This window comes from Crassostrea angulata, chromosome 2 (genome assembly GCF_025612915.1).
Source record: "Crassostrea angulata isolate pt1a10 chromosome 2, ASM2561291v2, whole genome shotgun sequence".
Classification (NCBI taxonomy): domain Eukaryota; kingdom Metazoa; phylum Mollusca; class Bivalvia; order Ostreida; family Ostreidae; genus Magallana; species Magallana angulata.
Window position 1 is genome coordinate 53,169,017 of NC_069112.1, and position 19,511 is coordinate 53,188,527.

Below are 19,511 nucleotides of genomic sequence, written 5' to 3' on the forward strand. Positions count from 1 at the left end.
ACAAATTACAGTGAGCAAATGGACATAAATATGATAGAAGACCTCAGACTCTTGTTATAAATGTATAAAAAGGTGTTTTTTTCTTCTACTTAAAGCGTGTGTTTTAAAGTTCGTGTTATCAAATTCAAGTGGGATATAAACCCCTTAAATGAGCCCGAACTCCTTATCAACTCTTTTAGAAATAATCTCTTTTTATTATATTTGATTAGTGTTTATAATCTATTTAAGATTTACTATAGTCAGGTACTCTTCAGACAATTGCTTAAAGAATAGAGTCTATTCATGATCACAAAAGCAACATTACAACAAATGTTTAGAATATCGATGTATATATATTGCGTAGAAGAAAACAAAACTAACGTAAAATGATTTGTTTTTCTTTTGTTTTCTTTATTTAACTAAGGAATGACTTTGCAACGGTAGCAACACTTGTACAGATTTTTAAACAACCACGTGCAGACCTGGCAATTTGTTGTCGATGCAATTGTAAAATCGCAGTAAAATAAAGTTTAACTAGCTGTGTATGAATTTTGTTAATCAAATATCGTTTTTAAATGATAGAGCTATATAAAATGTTGATAAAAAGTATTCACGGTAAAGTATCAACAGAATTCTACACAAGAGCAGCGTCATTTCCCTCCATATGTCGACGAGAGAAAGAACGTAACTGTTATTAATCAATGTGTGGCAATGAAAGTGTGATTTTGTGTGTTTGCTACGGACATGAAAGAACTTTATAACGCGATTTCTTTACAAGTTCGGTGTTTATAACTTGAAAATCAGCCAAACATTGAAAATTCAAGTAATTTCAAAGTTAGATATCTTGGATACATGTACGGGGTAACCCATTTCTTCTTTTTTTTACAGCAGGGGTCCTTTTTTCTACGGGGGGCATTTCTCTTCTTGTTTAACATGAAGAAAAATATCCCTGGCTCTTTTTTCTTCAGAAAAATTCAATTATTCTACAGCAAGGGGGATCATTATTCGACGTCAAAAAATAAGCCATGGTCATTTTTCTACGTGGGTCATTATTGTTCTTTACACCGGCCGATCGTTCTATGTCCAGAGCAAAAAATAAATCATTAAGTGATCGGGAAATGACACGTTTATAAATAATATACATTTGGCTGAAGATTTGTTAAACATGATTCGTTTTGTCAACCGCTTCAACGCGTCATAATAGAATTTTAATCTAAAGACACGGTCCAAAAGTTTTACAAGAATCTCTTTTCTGGGTAAATGATAACCATGTCGTCTCCACTGTCCTATTTTAAAGAAAACGAAAAAAAAAAAAAAACCCACCGCAGTTGCTTTTATTGACACAACATTGCTAACACATAACCAAAACAAACAGGAATTGATTCGAATGGATTTTGTAAATGTTGATACATATTAAGGTACATGATAGATTCACAGTCAATACATACAGTGTATGTGGTATAAATGAGATAATAAGATAGAGTCATCACGCAACAAACCTACACTCTGTCCCAAGATATCCAGGGTTCACATTTTACTTAATTTCATGATATTTATGCCAAAATGCCAATCATGTGATGTCTACGGGGATTTTGTATTGCAGCGAGCCCTGATGATTACGTTGAAAAATTGCGCGATGTATTCCGAATGGAGAAAAAAATGTAAACATTCCTCATTATAAATCTCCGTAAAGTATCTGTTTTCGCTCCTGTGTATTTTTCCGAGTAAAAGATGATAATGTGTCAATTAAATTATCTTGGAAATTATCTCTTTCAACTATTTCAATTGCACTTATTTAACATGTATGTATGTTTAAAAAAAATCGCCCAAATGTGCTGCTGAAATACCTTGGGACAGACTCTAACAAATGAATATAAATAATCATTTCATGCATGTCTTTTATAATTATGCTATGCTATGGTTATCATTTTAATGATATGCTAAACTTTTTTTAACATCACGCTATGAAATTTGTATGCTGTGCTATGATTATTTGAAATAAAAGGCTTAATGATAAAATGGTATGCAATGAAATCTGACTTAAAACCCGCAGTGTACAGAAGAGTTCAGAACATTTGAACTAAAATGTAACATAAGAAGCTTAAGTGTACCATTGATCTGTAATAATAAAACTTTAAAAAATAAAATCATTTAAAGGAGAGTTGAACCATGCTGTATGCTATGCTATGGTATGATATGATGAATGGCAATCAGGAGATTATATGTTATGGTATCGGATTCTAAAGCAGTGGTATATGATTTCAGTGCTCTGTTACATTGTATGCAATGGTGTATGTTGTAAAAGATTCATGTATGCTTGAACTGACTGAAGGCATAAGTAAGACTTGTCCAGCTAAATAAAAAAAAGATACACAATAAATTATCCGGGATGCACAAACAAATGCTTGTAATTTAATACGGTAACTTTTTATCTATGACACCAATTAATTTGATGGTAAGACGGGGACGCCAAACACATCAACTTCACAAAGAGTGAGGGCCTCTGTTGTCTTGGAGATCTTTACGAATCTCCCCTGTGTTGATGTCGGACAGTCGATGACGACCAGCTGTGACGCGGTACCGGGGCCAGCAAAGAAACCACATGGAGTGTTGATGTCTGATTCTGCCAGTCCTACAGTGACGGTAACATCCCGAAGTCGGAATGACAAATCTAAATAAAAGTCATATTGTGGTCATTAAGGTAAGTACAGAACGCTAGGACGTGCTACTACACCAGTTGCACGGATCGGTTCAGTAAGCTTTCTAAACAGTACGCTTCACTTTTTGCACGGTTCTATTTAAAAACTAAACTTCAAGCTTTGTGAATTATAAGTGAAGTGTGCTTGCTTTTTTGATGAGGTGGTCGTTGCTTGAAGCCTTTTACTTTTTGCGAAAATGATTTTAAAAGTGCTCAACAGACATCATTACAGGGGAATATAATAATCTTTGTGATGAAAATTGCATTTCATTCCTAACGTCTAGACAGTTATCAACTGTTATAGAGTTATTCAACTCACTTTTCTTCTATTCAGGTATTAATTCTATGTGCATGTCGAACCGAACCTCGGATCTTTTACATGAAACGACATCTTGTGTACAGTCAGATATTTTGTTTTCTCTTCAGCTACATGTATTGTGCATGTATGAACACATTTCTTTTGATATATACAATTAGTTCATAGTTTTTTTTTTTTTCATTTGATAGACACGAATTAGGTCTCTACTGTATTCAATTGATTGAACATGTATTTCCAATTTTTTTTAAACCCGTTTAAAAAAAACAAGGGATTTTTGTACAATATACGTATTCTTAAATAGCCTACACAGTAACGGTTTTCTTTATGTCTGATGGCCAGTGAACGGCCAGATGTGGAATTTTTGATGGAACACTTACGAGGCCGAGTAGAGTGCGAGTGCGCATGGTTTTGAGCCCTTTATTTCCACGCATTCGTAAGTGCAAAGTTATAACTTTTTTGTATTGTGTTTTTATTTGGAATAAGCATCTTTCTTTACGTATATGAGTTGAAAAAAGTGTGGGTGTTTTATCAAAATTAACATCTGTATTTTTAATGAGTATATGAGTTGAAAATAATGACCATAATTTGGTAGAATTCTGTAATGATGCTCATGAGAGCATCGTTTCCCGGTATTGTAAACTTCTGCATAAAGCCGAAAAAAGGAAGATTCAAAACTGTCATAACTTGTTTTGTTAAGAATCTGTGACAGGGCATTACCAGTATCATTTAAACTGTTTAAATGGTTTATTTGTTTTAAAAAAACAATAAACACTGCAACATGTAAAATAAAAAGAAATGCATCATTGAAAAAATGATACAATCCCTGAACCCAACCAGGAGCTATAGTTCTCCCATGTGTAATAAAGAAATATAAATAAATAAACCTTTATTAGCCATCCTGCGTTCTTTGTTCCCCCGTTCTTAATTTTTATGTATAACAGTGGAACGGACGTCTTCCTAATGGACATACAATGCAAACACCAAAGTTTAGTATGTATCAAATGGTGGACCCTTTTCATTAATTATTAATTTATTGGGGCAATTAAAACTTTTTGAGTTATGTTTTTTTAAGATATTTTGATTTAAAAGTTCCAATCCATGGGATTTTAGTTTGGAATAATACCCAACAAAAATCTCCATTCAAACCCCATTTGTTTTTGCAATAAAGCCCAGGGTACAAAAAACCATATGAAACTTCATATGAAAAAATAACGCATTTCCTTAAATATATCAGATAGGGTTATTATCCCCACAAATAATGCTAAAGTATATGTTTCTCCAGTATCTTATAAAGTTATGAATATGGATATTCTCCCCATAAAATATCAATCTGAAGTGAAGTAATAAAATGTCTGCTATTAGGCACAGATCAATATTTGATGTACCTTACAAATTATTACTAGGCAATTTTTAAAAAAAAGTTTAATTTACTCATCACATGTATGATAAATCTTTAAAGCTAGTTGCTTACTTTTATGCTTAGAATTAACATTTATAAAATCAAGCAGCATATACAGCAGCCAAAGAGAAAACTAAACATGCCATTTGGTGTTATTGTGTGTGTGTATATATATATATATATATATATATATATATATATATATATATATATATATATATATATATATATATATATATACATATATATATATATATATATATATATATATATATATATATATGTGTGTGTGTGTGTGTGTGTGGTGGAGTTCCAAAAAGGTGAATTTCTTTGTGCTTTATGTTTATCTTTATCATCCACTATGGGCAGGAATATTTCAATGTTTGTGCTTATTATATGTATATATCTATGCAATGTGTATCGGCCCGATCTTCTCAAATTGTCGTTTAACTGCATTCTACCTGTAACTCAAACGACCGTGTAGTGAGCGACCAGTGCGCTAGTTACCCTTCGTCGTCGAAAGCAAGTTTTTTTTCTTGTATAGATGCCCCAGTGGTTAGCGCGGTGGCCGCTCACTCAGATTGTTTTGCAACTTAAATAATTTTTAGAAGAGAAATAACCTACAGTATTGATCAGACCCAACCTAACACCAGTGTAAACTCCATCTGCATCCCGGGTTAACATTTGAGGTTTACTTTGGGTTTGCTTTTTTAAAACGTTTGTCCACTCGGGTTTGCTTTTTATTTACTCGGGACTTGCTTTTTGGGTCAACTGTACGCACTAAATTGTGAAGCAGACCTGTCTTTTATCTTACTATCTTACTGCCTGTAATTCCTGCTCTTTGTACATGTATATTTTGAATAAACATGTACTGTCTGTTTTCCGGTGTATACTTCTGATCGGGGTTTACTCTCTGCGTCCACTAAGGATTTACTTAGCGTCCACTCTAGTAAACCCGGAGTAATCCCTGAAAGTAAACCCAGCGTTTTGTTGGGGTTTACTTTCTATTAGGTTGGGTCTGGTCGATACTGTAGGATGGAAATCATTCTAACTGTTAATAGTCAACAAATATAACTTGAGTATGTTATTACCAACGATTATAGTTTAAAATTTTTAAGAGTGAAACAATCCTATTGTTTATATTTTTCTTTGCAATTTTTAACCAGTTAATGGTATTTTAAGACCACCAATAATATTTTAATAGATTTTTTACAATTATATTTATTATGAATGTTAGGATTATTTTTTTTTGTTTTTTGTTTGTTTGTATGGGGAGGGGGGGGGGAGGGGGGGTTAAGGTTAAATCCACTCTAGTAGAAATATTTTAGTTGGGGGAACTAATGTCATTTTAGCTACTATATACCAAACATATGAACATTATTTTCTCAAAGGCTTTTGTGCGTCTGAACGATAAACCATTTCATATTTCAAGGGAAAAATTAGCTATTGTGAAAATTGTTCTAGGAGTTTTTTTGAACTATTTCTTTTGTTAAAAAAGAAAAAAACAATGTAATTTTTGGGTCATTTTTTACCCTTATGGTTAAAATAAAATTTCTAAGACCATTTACATCTAATTGACCCCTTGGATGAAAATTAAATTTCTGAAACCTTATTGCACATTAATAAAAGTTACATCCGCATCATATTCCAAAAGATGATTTAGATACTGTGTAGAATGAAAGAGGAAAGAAAAGAGTTTCCGATAAAACAAAATATTAAATCAATATTTTTTGGGACTCCATTCGATCGAAGCTATGGACCAATTAACTAGAATTTTAACAACATTTTCCTCTACATTTGGTATACTTCGATTTTGTAATGTTGTTTTTAGATACATTTACCTGTGTTTAAATGTCTATTTTTTTGTTAAGTATTCTGACAGTTGTGATGTTATACATTGATAAGGTATGGACATAAAAGCAAAATCAAGACTTGCAATGTTGTTCCTTTTTACACTTACCTGCGTCGTATGTATCTACTCCTCTGTTGAGTATTCTGACAGATGTGATGGAATACACATTCTGTAGATCCACCCTCCACCACGGATTGGTGTCGCCATCACCTGTAACTGTACACTTGTCTACACCAACGTCAGTTCCTCTATTGCCATCCACTGCATACGTGGCGTGATAGTCTTGAAATGTTGATGATTGTTTGGTAGGTTTACGTAATGCAATGTTCGGCAGAACTGTCAACGATAATCCAAAAATAAGATTTTCATGATAATGATTAGACCATACTATATACATTGAATGCTAAATTTACTTTGATAAATTGAGTTGTAATTAAAAATGTTCAATTTCTGAGGATAGTTAAATGACTTGTATTCAACACTATTTAGCCTCAATACGTTACATGTTGAACAATTTTAACTGGTTCCATATGAACAAGAGCAAGGTTTGCAATGAAAACACCAAAATTTGATGAAAATATGCATACCTGATAATACACTTTAAAAATTTTCAGGGTAGGAATCCTATCTCCTTTAAACTAAGCTAGTGTGTCATCAAACGTTGTATAGTCTAAAGCCCCGCCTACATTTTGTGCACTGTTTATTATCTGCATTTAACATCTATTTAGAGTTTTGCAACAAAGTAAAGATAGCAGGGGACAGTTTTTATATACACAATTCAGTCAGGGGATGTTTTTCAAAACACGGTAGCTAATTATTTTTTCTATCCCCATTCAGCACAGATACCTTTATTTCACTCCTTGTAAGGCTCATTACTATTTTCTGTGGAAAGTACTAGTCAGAATTAGTCTATTTTTCACCAGTGATTTCTCTGAGATTTCAACCCTTCTCAATATTCACGTTTTGTTCGTTATTTCTCAGCTTTTTAGACGTCCCCCAGCTAATTCCCTGCAAAGGGTTTACTTTCCATACCGTGCACATGTTACAATATCACATGTCAGAAACTTACTGGTTCCAAACTTACTATGTTCCATCCACCTTTTTTTATGTTATTTAACTCACATCAGTAATTCGCATTTCATTGTGTGAAGTCAACACAACAGTCATAGTCGCAAGTTTCGTATTTTGCTATATTGCATATCAATTTAACAACTATTAATATTTCTGAGAGAGAAAGGAATTGGAAAGAAAGAAAGAGAGAATTAACCTTTATTACAGAGTGCCCCGGTGAATCCATCTGTGCATGTACACTTGAAAGATCCATCGTTGTTACTGCATGTTCCTCTGTTGTGACAAGGATTGTCCAGACATTCATTAATATCTGAAGAGTTTATGATGCAAAATATATTAACTGTCAGTTTCATAAGTCAGAAATTGAAAGAAACATGGTATTTAAAAGGAGAATGATTATTACTGTCTTACAAAGCGCATCATAATCATAATATAAGAAGAAATTGTAATGTTACGCTATGTGTTTGAATATACTGGCATTATAAACATAATCCAAGTCTAATCAATACTAGCAATGCTTTAATATATAGTTCGAACTAGTCTGTTAAGAAAGTGTTTGTACTTCGCATAATTCGCCATTTCTCTTGATGTACGTAACTTTGCAATAGAATATCTTCAGCTAAATAATTTGGCAAAAAGGATCCCCTTCCCAACAGAATAAATATAGTTAACAACCGTAGATACACATGTACATATATCCTTTTTTACAAAAGAGAAAGAACATATAAATGTTCTAGATTTTGTTGAAAATCTCGACATTTTAAAACATATGTTTTCCACATTTAAAATATAGGACGTAACACAATTTCTAGTTCCTTACCTTCGTTACAAACTTTCCCCGTCCATCCGGCGTTACATGTACAGGTGAATGAGCCGGGTGTGTTTGTGCATGTGGCTCCATTGCGGCAAGGGTCATTCTGGCACTCATCAACATCTTGAAAGATATTTAAATGATATTTAGGCCAGCATTTTTTTATTTTTAGGTTTACAAACCCGCCGCTCGGTTTTTTGAATTTTTAGAAAAAAAATAAAATTACAAAAAAGATCTTTTTTTTCTCCCCGACAGCAAATTTTTCCTAGCAGGAAAAGTGTATCGTCATTGTTAACACAGGCATAAAATCTGCTCTTTTTGTGTCATGATAGCCTAAAAATTTCTTACGCATCTTTTTCTCGTGCTACATTCTTCAGAGAAGCTTCTACAAACACTCTGCTGTAAGTTTCATTCTTTGAAGTTTTACAGACAGTGTTGACCAGTGGCTAGACAAGATAGTCACGCCTCACTGCACATGGCTTCGATAGTTACCTGTGTAGCTGTTTTCAAGTACATCACTGTAAAATGATTCCCTTTCTTTTTGTGTTGAATTGGCATATGTATTAATTGGCCTTTTTAAAAATTTATTTTACAGAGAGAAAGAGAGAGAGAGAGAGAGATGTATTAAAGATATTATAAATTTCTGCAGTAACTATTCTCATGAACACATTTTAAAGTGACCTGCCTAGTGAATTTAAAAAAATCATATTATTGTTTGTGCATTTTCCGTTATTTTCAATTAAAATTTACCATTACATAATTAATTGCATAGTTGTACTTTGTACATGGAAATTCAACAGGATAAAATACATGCATTCATATAGTTGCAGTGATTTTATAGAGTCTGTTCACATTCACAATGTTTGAGTTTTCTCACATATAAACACCCAAACCAATTTTGTAAATAAAATGTGAGAGATCAATGAAGTTGAATATTTTTTAACTGCAGAAAACATGAAAGTAATAAATATTTTGTATATTAATAATTATATACTAGTATATCATACAGGAGAACACATTATGACTTTATGTACATAAAATTTAGGGGTTTTTTTTAAATGAAATGTTGACATGTCTGACAATAGTCTGACTAGTAACTTTGAATCTTGGGCTAGTAAGTTTGCGGCCAAATTTTGTAATTGCACACCCCTGACATTGCTATATGTACATGTAATATCAAAGCTGTATGTCTAATATTCTATTGTACTATTTCAGTGATATGTTACACCAATGACATACTTTTGACATGCTACACTTGATGCAGTTATACTCCACTATCATGAAGTTGTCATTTATTATATTATTAGAATAAAGATGATGTCATAAAAGTTTTTCTTTCTCCTACAGATCTTTACAATTTTGTGGTTCGTAAACCTAAAAATAAAAAAATTGTAGGTCAAAAGAGATTTTTTTTTTATTTCCTCCTCCTACGGAACTTTATCATTTTCTTGTTTGTAAACCTAAAAATAAAAAAATGCTGGCCTTAAGTTGATTTCCTGCAAAGCGTTTACCTTCTATACCGAGCGCATGTTGCAACATCACATGTCAGAAACTCACTGGTTTATATGCTACTATGTTCTATCCACCTACTTTACGTGTTATTTTATTTCCCGTTTGTAACTTGCAATTTCATTGTTTAAAGTCAACACAACAGTCATAGCCGCAAGATTTGTACTTTGTTTTTGATTTTCATGTACTTTACATTAGGGGCTTTCATATTGCATATCAATTTAACAACTATTATTATTTCTGAAAGAGAGAGTTTACCTTCATTACAGAGAGCCCCTGTGAATCCACCTTCGCATGTACACTCGAAAGATCCATTGTTGTTACTGCATGTTCCTCCGTTGTGACATGGATTATCCAGACATTCATTAATATCTGAAAAAGTTTATCAGTAAACATATATTAACTGTCAGTTTCATTAGTCAGAAATTGAAAGAAACATGGTATTTAAAAGGAGAATGATTATTACTGTCTTACAAAGCGCATCATAATCATAATATAAGAAGAAATTGTAATGTTACGCTATGTGTTTGAATATACTGGCATTATAAACATAATCCAAATCTAATCAATACTAGCAATGCTCTAATATATAGTTCGAACTAGTCTGTTAAGAAAGTGTTTGTACTTCGCATAATTCGCCATTTCTCTTGATGTACGTAACTTTGCAATAGAATATCTTAAGCTAAATAATGTTGGCAAAAAGGATCCCCTTCCCAACAGAATAAATATAGTTAACAACCGTAGATACACATGTACATATATCCTTATTTACAGCGAGAAATTTCACAAGAAAATCTGTTTTAATTTTCCCTTTAAAGATTTACTTAAGCGTCTACTTAAAAGAGAAAGAACATATAAATGTTCTAGATTTTGTTGAAAATCTCGACATTTTAAAACATATGTTTTCCACATTTAAAATATAGGACGTAACACAATTTCTAGTTCCTTACCTTCGTTACAAACTTTCCCCGTCCATCCGGCGTTACATGTACAGGTGAATGAGCCGGGTGTGTTTGTGCATGTGGCTCCATTGCGGCAAGTGTCATTCTGGCACTCATCAACATCTTGAAATATATTTAAATGATATTTAAATGATTACAATGATTTAATCAACTACATTTTTCTTAGTGGAAACGCGGACGTTTTTCTACATGCGTTGACAGGACAGCTGATGTCTAACTTTGTCGTTTAAGTATAACATAACATACTAAAGCCGGAGTATCAATTTTTGTCTTCTTTAACGTTATTTGGTTACCTTGACAGTATTTTGCATCTCTCGTTTTAAAGCTGGTTGAAAAGAAATAAAAATCGTTCTTAAAAAAAAAACAACCACCAAAATAGAACTACAAGAAAAACATTTAAGGCTTTCAGTGCATTATTTTCTATTGATAATCATGTTAAACATCAAACATTCCTTACCTTCATTACAAACTATCCCCGTCCAACCGGCGGCACATGTACAGGTGAATGAGCCGGGTGTGTTTGTGCAATTGGCGCCATTGAGGCAAGGGTCTTCCTGGCACTCATCAACATCTTGCATGAAATATTTAAAAGGTTACAATGAATTAATCAACTGCTAATTTTCTTAATGGGAACGTGGATGTTTGCTACATGCGTTCACATGACAGCCGATGCTTAACTTTACCGTTTAAGTAAAACATAACATACTACAGTAAACAAAATTGTTAAAAAATTCCATATATGTAGATATGAATGTATTGTTTTTTCAATGGTTTACGTATTTCATTATTGAAGAAAGTTGTCCTTTAAAAAGGTTATACACGCTTTAGTGTGTAATTTTTAGCGAAGTTGTACGTGTTTTATTTCATGTTCATTGGAACATTTCAATTGCCAATCATTGTATTTGCTAAATATAACTATTTGCAAGCATCATGCATAATAACACTTTCACTGCGTTGTTGTAAACTGTTAGCATTGCTGTGGCTGTGAATGTGGCTCAGTACTCGTGATATCGAAAAAAAATAATAACCCCGTTTCATTTTACATTTTGTGTTATTGAAAAAAAAATCAATTCATGGTTTCATTTACATGCATTTAAAATACCATTTATTATTCAAAACTAAAGCATGAATAATTTACTTCCTCACATATCATTTCAGCATATTCACCTTCACAGACAATGTTGTATTTCCACTCTCCGTTTGACTGACAGTTCAGCCGTCCTGAACCAGACTGGGAGTATCCGTCAGCACACGAGGCGTGTATCCTCCTGTGTAGGCCAATGGCGTCCTCACGTTTTATTGAACTCAAATTGATTCCTTTTTGATCGGGTATTCCACAATCTTATGTATAAAGGCAAATAATAAACAATGTATTCTTACACTGAAATTAATATGATTAATACCTAAGATAAGAGGCTACATTTTAATTTTACAAAAAAGGCACGACAACGTTGTTAATTTTTCAAGTCTATTGTGATATTTTCTTCAACTGACAGTTTGTTTAATAAATATTTATATCTAACAATTTATACTCCTGAAGTATTATAGTATATTGTGTTAAATGAAAACATAATACTTGATACCTATTTTGTTAAAAAAATTAGCTCTCTTTGACACTTGAGGTTTTGTCAATATGCATAAGGAAAACCAATTGTGTACATGTAACACATGTATATTATTAATGGTATCTATTTGCATTAAAGCAATGTACCGGATGATTTTACCTGACAAAACACATTCAAAGAATTTATCCTCGGAATATCTCTTGTGTTTACATGTCTGGTTGATTTCACAGGTTGAGTTCGAACAAGCTCCAGCCAGCTCCTACCAAAATAAAACATTGATGAACACGAGAGTTTACTGTAAGTGTAATTTATTAAAACTACTTTAATTTTTGAAGTGTTTATCTAAATGTACTGTATATATGTTTGTTTGCGTGCATATTAAAATATTGTATGCAACGGAGTTTTGAACGTTTAAAAGTGGTCCGCTCAGATGACAAATTTTGAACCGCCTGCCAATTGATATGATATTCAGTCTAAATCTTCGAAGTGTGCGACAGAAATCCAAATCGGTTACAGTTATTCCTCCATGAAATATTTTATCAGTCTATGTATTTATAACATGAAGGGATGCTCTTTGTACTGAGTACATGTACAATATGTTTTATTAGGGTCTTCCTTTTCCAACGGAAGACTCTATTGTTTTCGTAAGGTTTCTTTTTCTCTATTTTTCACTAAATTATTTCTTCAAATTTTTCATAAAACTTGAATATCTCGAATATGCTACAACGAATTTTTATGAAATGTTCACGAATAAAACAAAATATCAAGGTAATTTATAACGCACATTTTTGTTGATGACGTCATTTCCGGTCGGCTGTTATATTTGTTTTTATTTTTGTAAAAAGTTATTTTGTTCTCCCTTTTTCTCAAAAACGATTGAAGATAGAAAATTGAAAGTTTCAGGATTGATAGAATTCCTAGGGCCGATCAAGTAAAACCACGATCGTCCGTCACTTCCAGTCCGCTCAAACATCATTTTTCGAAAATACTGTTTTATAATATTTTCAAATTTACAATTTACATTTTTTTTTCCATCGGAATATGTTTTAAACTTATCATATTTTAATAAAAGCAGGCCGTCCGTTAGTTCTGGTCGTCACCGAAAGTGTTTCCAAAATTCCAATGTACTGAATACAAAACTTAAAACCGTTTTAAAATCGGACAACGCATTGCAGAGATATTGAAACTCAAAAATGACCTTTTTCTGAAATCTTAATTTTGCATTGTGGGGCCAACACTTTTTTAAAAAGGAAATGAATATAGTAACTCGTACCAAATGTCAACGTTTTAATTCAACCCTATTATTAATTCATAATCAAACGGAAGACCCACTCGTTGCTCTCAACTAGATCGTATCTTGTTATATACTATTCACATGATGAAGCTCTGCCATTCAGTCAACTGAATGGTCTGGAAATGTGACTGAATGGCACAGATATGCCAATCAGTCACATTTCAGTTACCTTTCAGCCACCTTTCAATTGACGGAATGCCAGAGATTCATCCTGTGATTTTTGGACATGTTTCCAGAATATTTAAATAGCAAATTCACATATCCTATCTCATGGTCAAATGCGTTAAGACTACCATTTAAGAAATATCTATTTCGATTTTTTGGTTATCAGACGTATGCCAGAGGAAATGAAAAAATCTGACCTGATTTTTAGGTTTGTGTGTATTTTCCATGTAATCAAACTGCCTTGCATAAAAGACGTTTTACGTTTCATATCACGTAGCCAATCCACAAAATTTATTGACTTTTGTTAAACATGCTTTACTGCGTCAAAAGATTTTAATCATTCATTTCATTTGAGCATCAATCATCTTGGTATCGATGAAATAAAGCGATGACAAAATTGTTTTTTTTCTGCTCGACTGCTCTCAGTACTTTGATGATTTGACAAATTTTCTACCAGCTGCTTCGACCTGCGTGGCTGCAATAAATGGCTGACAACTCAATTTTCTTCAATGTGACGGTAGTTTTTATATTTTATGCTGTGGAAAACCACATTAATGGTAAATAATTAAAGTGTCTGAACGTTACACTTTAAAGAGAATTATTACTCGCGAAGCGGTAATAAAAGTGTGCAGATTTCTGGTCTCACTTACGTCATCCAAATCGGTTCTCACTAATTTAATCGATACTTCATAAGGTGAGACAAGTGTACGCAAGCTGAGAAAAGTGGCTATAAGCTAAGACAAGTGTATATAAGTTTATATAAGTGGTTAAAATCTGAGACAACGTATATAAGCTGAAACATAGGTGCTGAAAGAGTCTGTATCTGGAATGGTATTGACACTGGAAGCCAGAGGAAGAAAGTTTGCGAATTCAGCCTAACTATATAGTCTTACGAGCCTGAGACTTTAGATTGAGGTAGTTCATTTATAACTTAAGCAAATTTAACCATTTTGATTGATCTACACTACATCAAATACTTATTTTAAAGGTATTATGAGGCTGACATAAAGCAAACTCGGGAGTATGTATGCAGTCAACTAAATGAACTTTTTTGCAGTTATACTTATGATAGCGTAGTCCGCCCTTTGGGAAATTAAAAAAAATCATTTTGTATGGTAAATTATGAATTTCTTTAGTATATTCGAAGAAAGGAAAGCTTACGCAACTTTTTACCAAGAGAAATGTGAGAAAAGTACTTGAACTAAAAAATATTTTTATTCTATGTTAACTGCAACATATGGTGAATTTGTTAATATTCAATTTTCTTTGTAAATGTCAAAGGTGAGTTATTATTATATCAAGATCACACTAAAAATTTAATGATCAAACTATTAATTTATTAGATATGAAATATGATGGTTATGGATGGACTCCCTTAACGTGTATAATGATATTAACATGTACTGATTGTTTGACTAGGTATAACAGTTAGTACGTTGACGTCATGGAGCGACGCGTTTTTTGAACAACGCATGCAGCTGTTGTTACGCGCAATACAGTAAAATCTAAAGATATTCTTATTCAATCAGTGGTTTAGAAAATTGCCTATTTAATATACTTTTTTTCTAAGACAGAGCGGTCAAAGCCCAATACGATAAAATCACTGGGTTTGCTCCGAATTAGGTACTTTTCTTACCGGGCGATAATTAGGGAACATGCCTAACACTCGCCGTATTTTTCACATTTATTCCATTTGCTATAAACAGTTATTCTCCACTTTGTACTCATAAAAATGGTAACTCGTCAATCAATAATTCTAACTGAATGTTTACCTACAGTACTGATCAGACCCAACCTAACACCAGAGTAAACCCCAACAAAACTCCGGATTCACTTTTTGGGTTTACTTTGGGTTTACTGTGGGCCCACTCTAGTAAGCCAGAAGAAAACCCAGAAAGTAAACCCAGTGTTGAATTGAGGTTTACTTTCTGCTACGTCGGGTCGGTACTGTTCATATGAGAGTGGGGAAAAACGTACCATTTGATTAATTTGGTATTCTATTTCTTTGTTGCAGTGAAGACGTTTGATAAACATTTAGTTGCATTCTATTACATCACATTCAGGAAGAATGTCTAAAATATACATAAATGTGTACATCATTTAAAAACATAACTTTAATTACACAATTTTCAAAAAATAACTTTTAGTTAGGCGGCTAGACAATGCTATCGTTCGCAGTCTTTCGGTATATTGATCTCGCCAAACTTGTCCAAAGAATTAAAATTTACCATAAAAGCTAAAACAATAGCAAGATATAATTTACATATTTCATGGTGATAACAGACTCAGAAATGTAACACTTGTCTAGCCTTGCGTCGTGTATGAAAGACATGAAAAAAGAGCAGTGTATTCAATTATCAATATTTATTTTTTTTTTTAATATTTAAAATGCTTTTTATTTTTAAGTTATCCAAATATTGCAATAATACCCCTACTTCAGGTTAAATTAAATGTTTACACCACTGTTGTTTATCACTATATAAAATTTGAGAATGCTTAACCTAAAACGCATTTACAAAATCATAGAATTTTTATTAACGAACTCTTTTTTATAGAAGACATAATCATTTTGTTGAATCTCTCTGGGGTTTTTTGTTTTTTGTTTGTTTGTTTTTCTTACTACAAAAACACTTGAATCTAGCAAAACACTGGTTCTTCTTCGAAAAAAAAGATAATAAAAATTGGATTGATATTTATGATATGATTTGCAAAAATATATCTTAGCGTGTTTGCCAACCATTTTAAGTGAAAAACTGTTTTAAAACACTTAATTTTTTTTCTTAATTCAACATTTTTTTGCAGATTTAAAAAAAATTACAATTCTGATTTTTAGATTAAAATAAATAAAGTGAGTATAGTGATTTATCAGGAAAAAGTAAATATCACAACAATTGTCTTAAAATTCAAATAAAATAAAAATAATTCGATAGTATTGTCACAGACCTTATAAATAGTAAATAGACATGTAAACATGCGCTGCATATATATATATATATATATATATATATATATATATATATATATATATATATATATATATATATATATATATATATATATATGTTGTCTTGGAATATAGATAGATAGTAGTTAATATATATTCGAACACATATACCTTAGGCCAGTGCTCCTTTTCACTGTACACAAATACAGCATTGTCCATGTAGTTAGTCTCTGCTGTCGTCTTATTTTCGTAATTAATTTCACAGAAATTAGCCCCTTTGCAATAGTTGACAGATTTACACCGTGTTGTTACTAGACATTCTATCACACAATCCAAGAAACTGAGTTCTGGGAAGGATTGAATCAGTTTCCTGTCCAGTCTGTGTCCTCGCTGAAGTTTAGAAAAGCCCGTTTGTAAGCTGCAATAACATGGCACAAGGACGCTAATTAAAAACCACGGACATCGGAAGATTTGAACTAGAAACATTGTACTGTAGAAAGATACAGTTTATTTCTACATTGTACAAAGCGAATGCGCACTTCAGAGTAATACTTTTCAATACCGTTTGAGTTTATATTGAGTTTGTATTTTGAACTTTTGATTTATTGAATAATGTGCAATCAATAAGCACTTAAATGTTAAAATGAATAATTAATCGGTAATGAAGAATTTTAGAAAAGAAGCAATTTCGAAGCGTTCATCAATTTTAATTGATCTACATTTGCTAAGGTTAAACATAAAATATTGAAGAACTATTAATTGCCTCATACATGTATACTATTCTGCAGTTAATATGACCTCTCTCTCTCTCTCTCTCTCTCTCTCTCTCTCTCTCTCTCTCCGCTATAGTTCTCCCTATATATATATATATATATATATATATATATATATATATATATATATATATATATATAAAAAAATCATATATTCTTAATCATTTTATTGTGACGGTTTGATTTATTACGAAATACAATAAGGTACGAAATACTTTGAAATGAATTTATTTTTCAATTTCCTAAAATACACAAAATACAGGCATTATTCTTTGTAATGGTTAATTTCAGTACTTTCTTTAATCGTGAGTATATGAGATGCCTTTAATTCACTAAAGGCAAAAACGAAATTGAGGTACAGTATAATTTCTTTATTTGAAAGTAAGTTAAAAAATGTGTTTGTTTTTGTGCAATTTAGCTTTCTATCATTCAAAAATGTGTAACTGGTGTTTCTTTTAAAGTGAATACCAAAAGTTAGAATATTCATTAAGCTATTACTATGGCATGTATCCAGTACGGAAAATTATCATATGCTCTAGAATTTGTATTTTTTCCTGTATCGATTTATGTATCTTTTCTTTACAAGACGAGTTGTACAAAACAAAAACTGCCATGATTATTCAACCGTCTGGATTGTACATAAGATAACTGCATACGTACAGCACAGCTACAAACGATCGAATAAACTAATAAAGTTCCTTGAGTAAGACTGAATGTACTAAAGAATATCAACAGGTAACATTAATTTCATTCTTGAAACATATCACAGTGTAAACGAAACATGCTAGGTGTTTTACAGTCAGTAAATTTTAATGAAAAAGATGGATGACCGGAAATGACGAACTTGGAACATTAAGATGGTGGAAGCCAGAAAGAAAAATGTAAATAGAAACAAGCAAATCCTTCCAACACTGATAATAGAGTCCTTAATGAATCTAGCATGGTGATATGCAAAGTTAACTGTGTATTCTACGATCGTATGTGTTTTATCGGATCTTTAATTAGACTGTGATAAAACGTAAACATATAGTTAATGACACAGGTACACGCTCTGGTAATTTAAATCACGAGACTTTCGGGGATACCTATAAATCACATCAATAATGACAAAATATGAGAGCTTGTTATAAATAATGGACATTTAACAAAACTACCAAATCACACACATGATGGAGTTATGTAAATAAGGACAGTGCCTTGTTTTTATTTACTGTAAGGTTACTGGAGAGGTAATCCATTATTTAAATCAAAATATAAATGAAAATAGTAAAACATGTTGGAATATTGTCATTTAACACTTTTGATATAAAAGTCCAAGAAAAACGAAACTTTTGTCAAGTTATTTTACATTTGTAAACATAAATAAGGCATGAGCTTTGTTTGCATAATAAAGAAATGAGAGCTCTGTATCTCTGTTATAACATAATTCCTGACAGTTAAATTTTTGCTGACTATTCGAAAAATATAAATTGTGCATCATAAACCTTGAAGAGAAACGTAAAACTTGATGAGAAAAAATAATGAAAAGGCCAATTTAAAAACAAGAAGTAAAAAAAAGTGAAAAGCATTTATCTTTGAATGACTGTGAGCATGATATAAATCAGACGTATTTAGCGTATAGTTATGCTACAAGTATTGTAAGTGCGTCATAAACCTAAACGTTGGTATATGGATATCAAGTGAAGAATCACACATCTATCGAATATTGCCGAAGAGAGCCATTTTGTGTGGATCTACTAGCGATTTGTAGTAATCTAATTCACAAGCTGTACGTCCCTCTATGTGATGTACTTATTTGAAATTAAATATTTATTATGCTATTTTTTTCATATCTTCGATTGAGCATTCATTTCAACTTAAGCTTACATTTTACCAACATAAATTAACGACTCTTTAAATTAAATTTCCACAAATTGATCTCTATCTTAATGAGCAGTGTTCAATGATCCACAGGCAACCTTATGGATTTGTCCCAATGTAAATGGGAAATATCTATATTCCGGTATAACATAATCTCTGATTGATAAATGAAAGTTTATTAGTTTCCAATATGGAAGAAGCCCAGAGATAGCTATACTGTGTCCCGAGTTCTTGCTTCCACCACTTTTCGCTTGATATTTCGATAATCATAAATACCTTTGAGTTCAAACTACGTTCATTCACTAATAAG

The 19,511-nt window shown here is 32.0% G+C and overlaps 1 protein-coding gene across 1 annotated transcript; it reads right to left on the reverse strand.

Moving 5' to 3' along the window:
- Positions 1–2,423: 2,423 nt before the first annotated feature.
- On the reverse strand, positions 2,424–17,054 carry LOC128170512 (neurogenic locus notch homolog protein 1-like). The gene is made up of 10 exons (XM_052836292.1): positions 16,740–17,054; positions 12,325–12,424; positions 11,768–11,941; positions 11,058–11,171; positions 10,589–10,702; positions 9,897–10,010; positions 8,139–8,252; positions 7,515–7,628; positions 6,356–6,583; positions 2,424–2,650 (listed from the first exon to the last, which is right to left on the reverse strand). Exons 1-10 carry the CDS (start codon positions 17,052–17,054, stop codon positions 2,424–2,426), a joined length of 1,614 nt encoding a protein of 537 aa, XP_052692252.1.
- Positions 17,055–19,511: the final 2,457 nt, after the last annotated feature.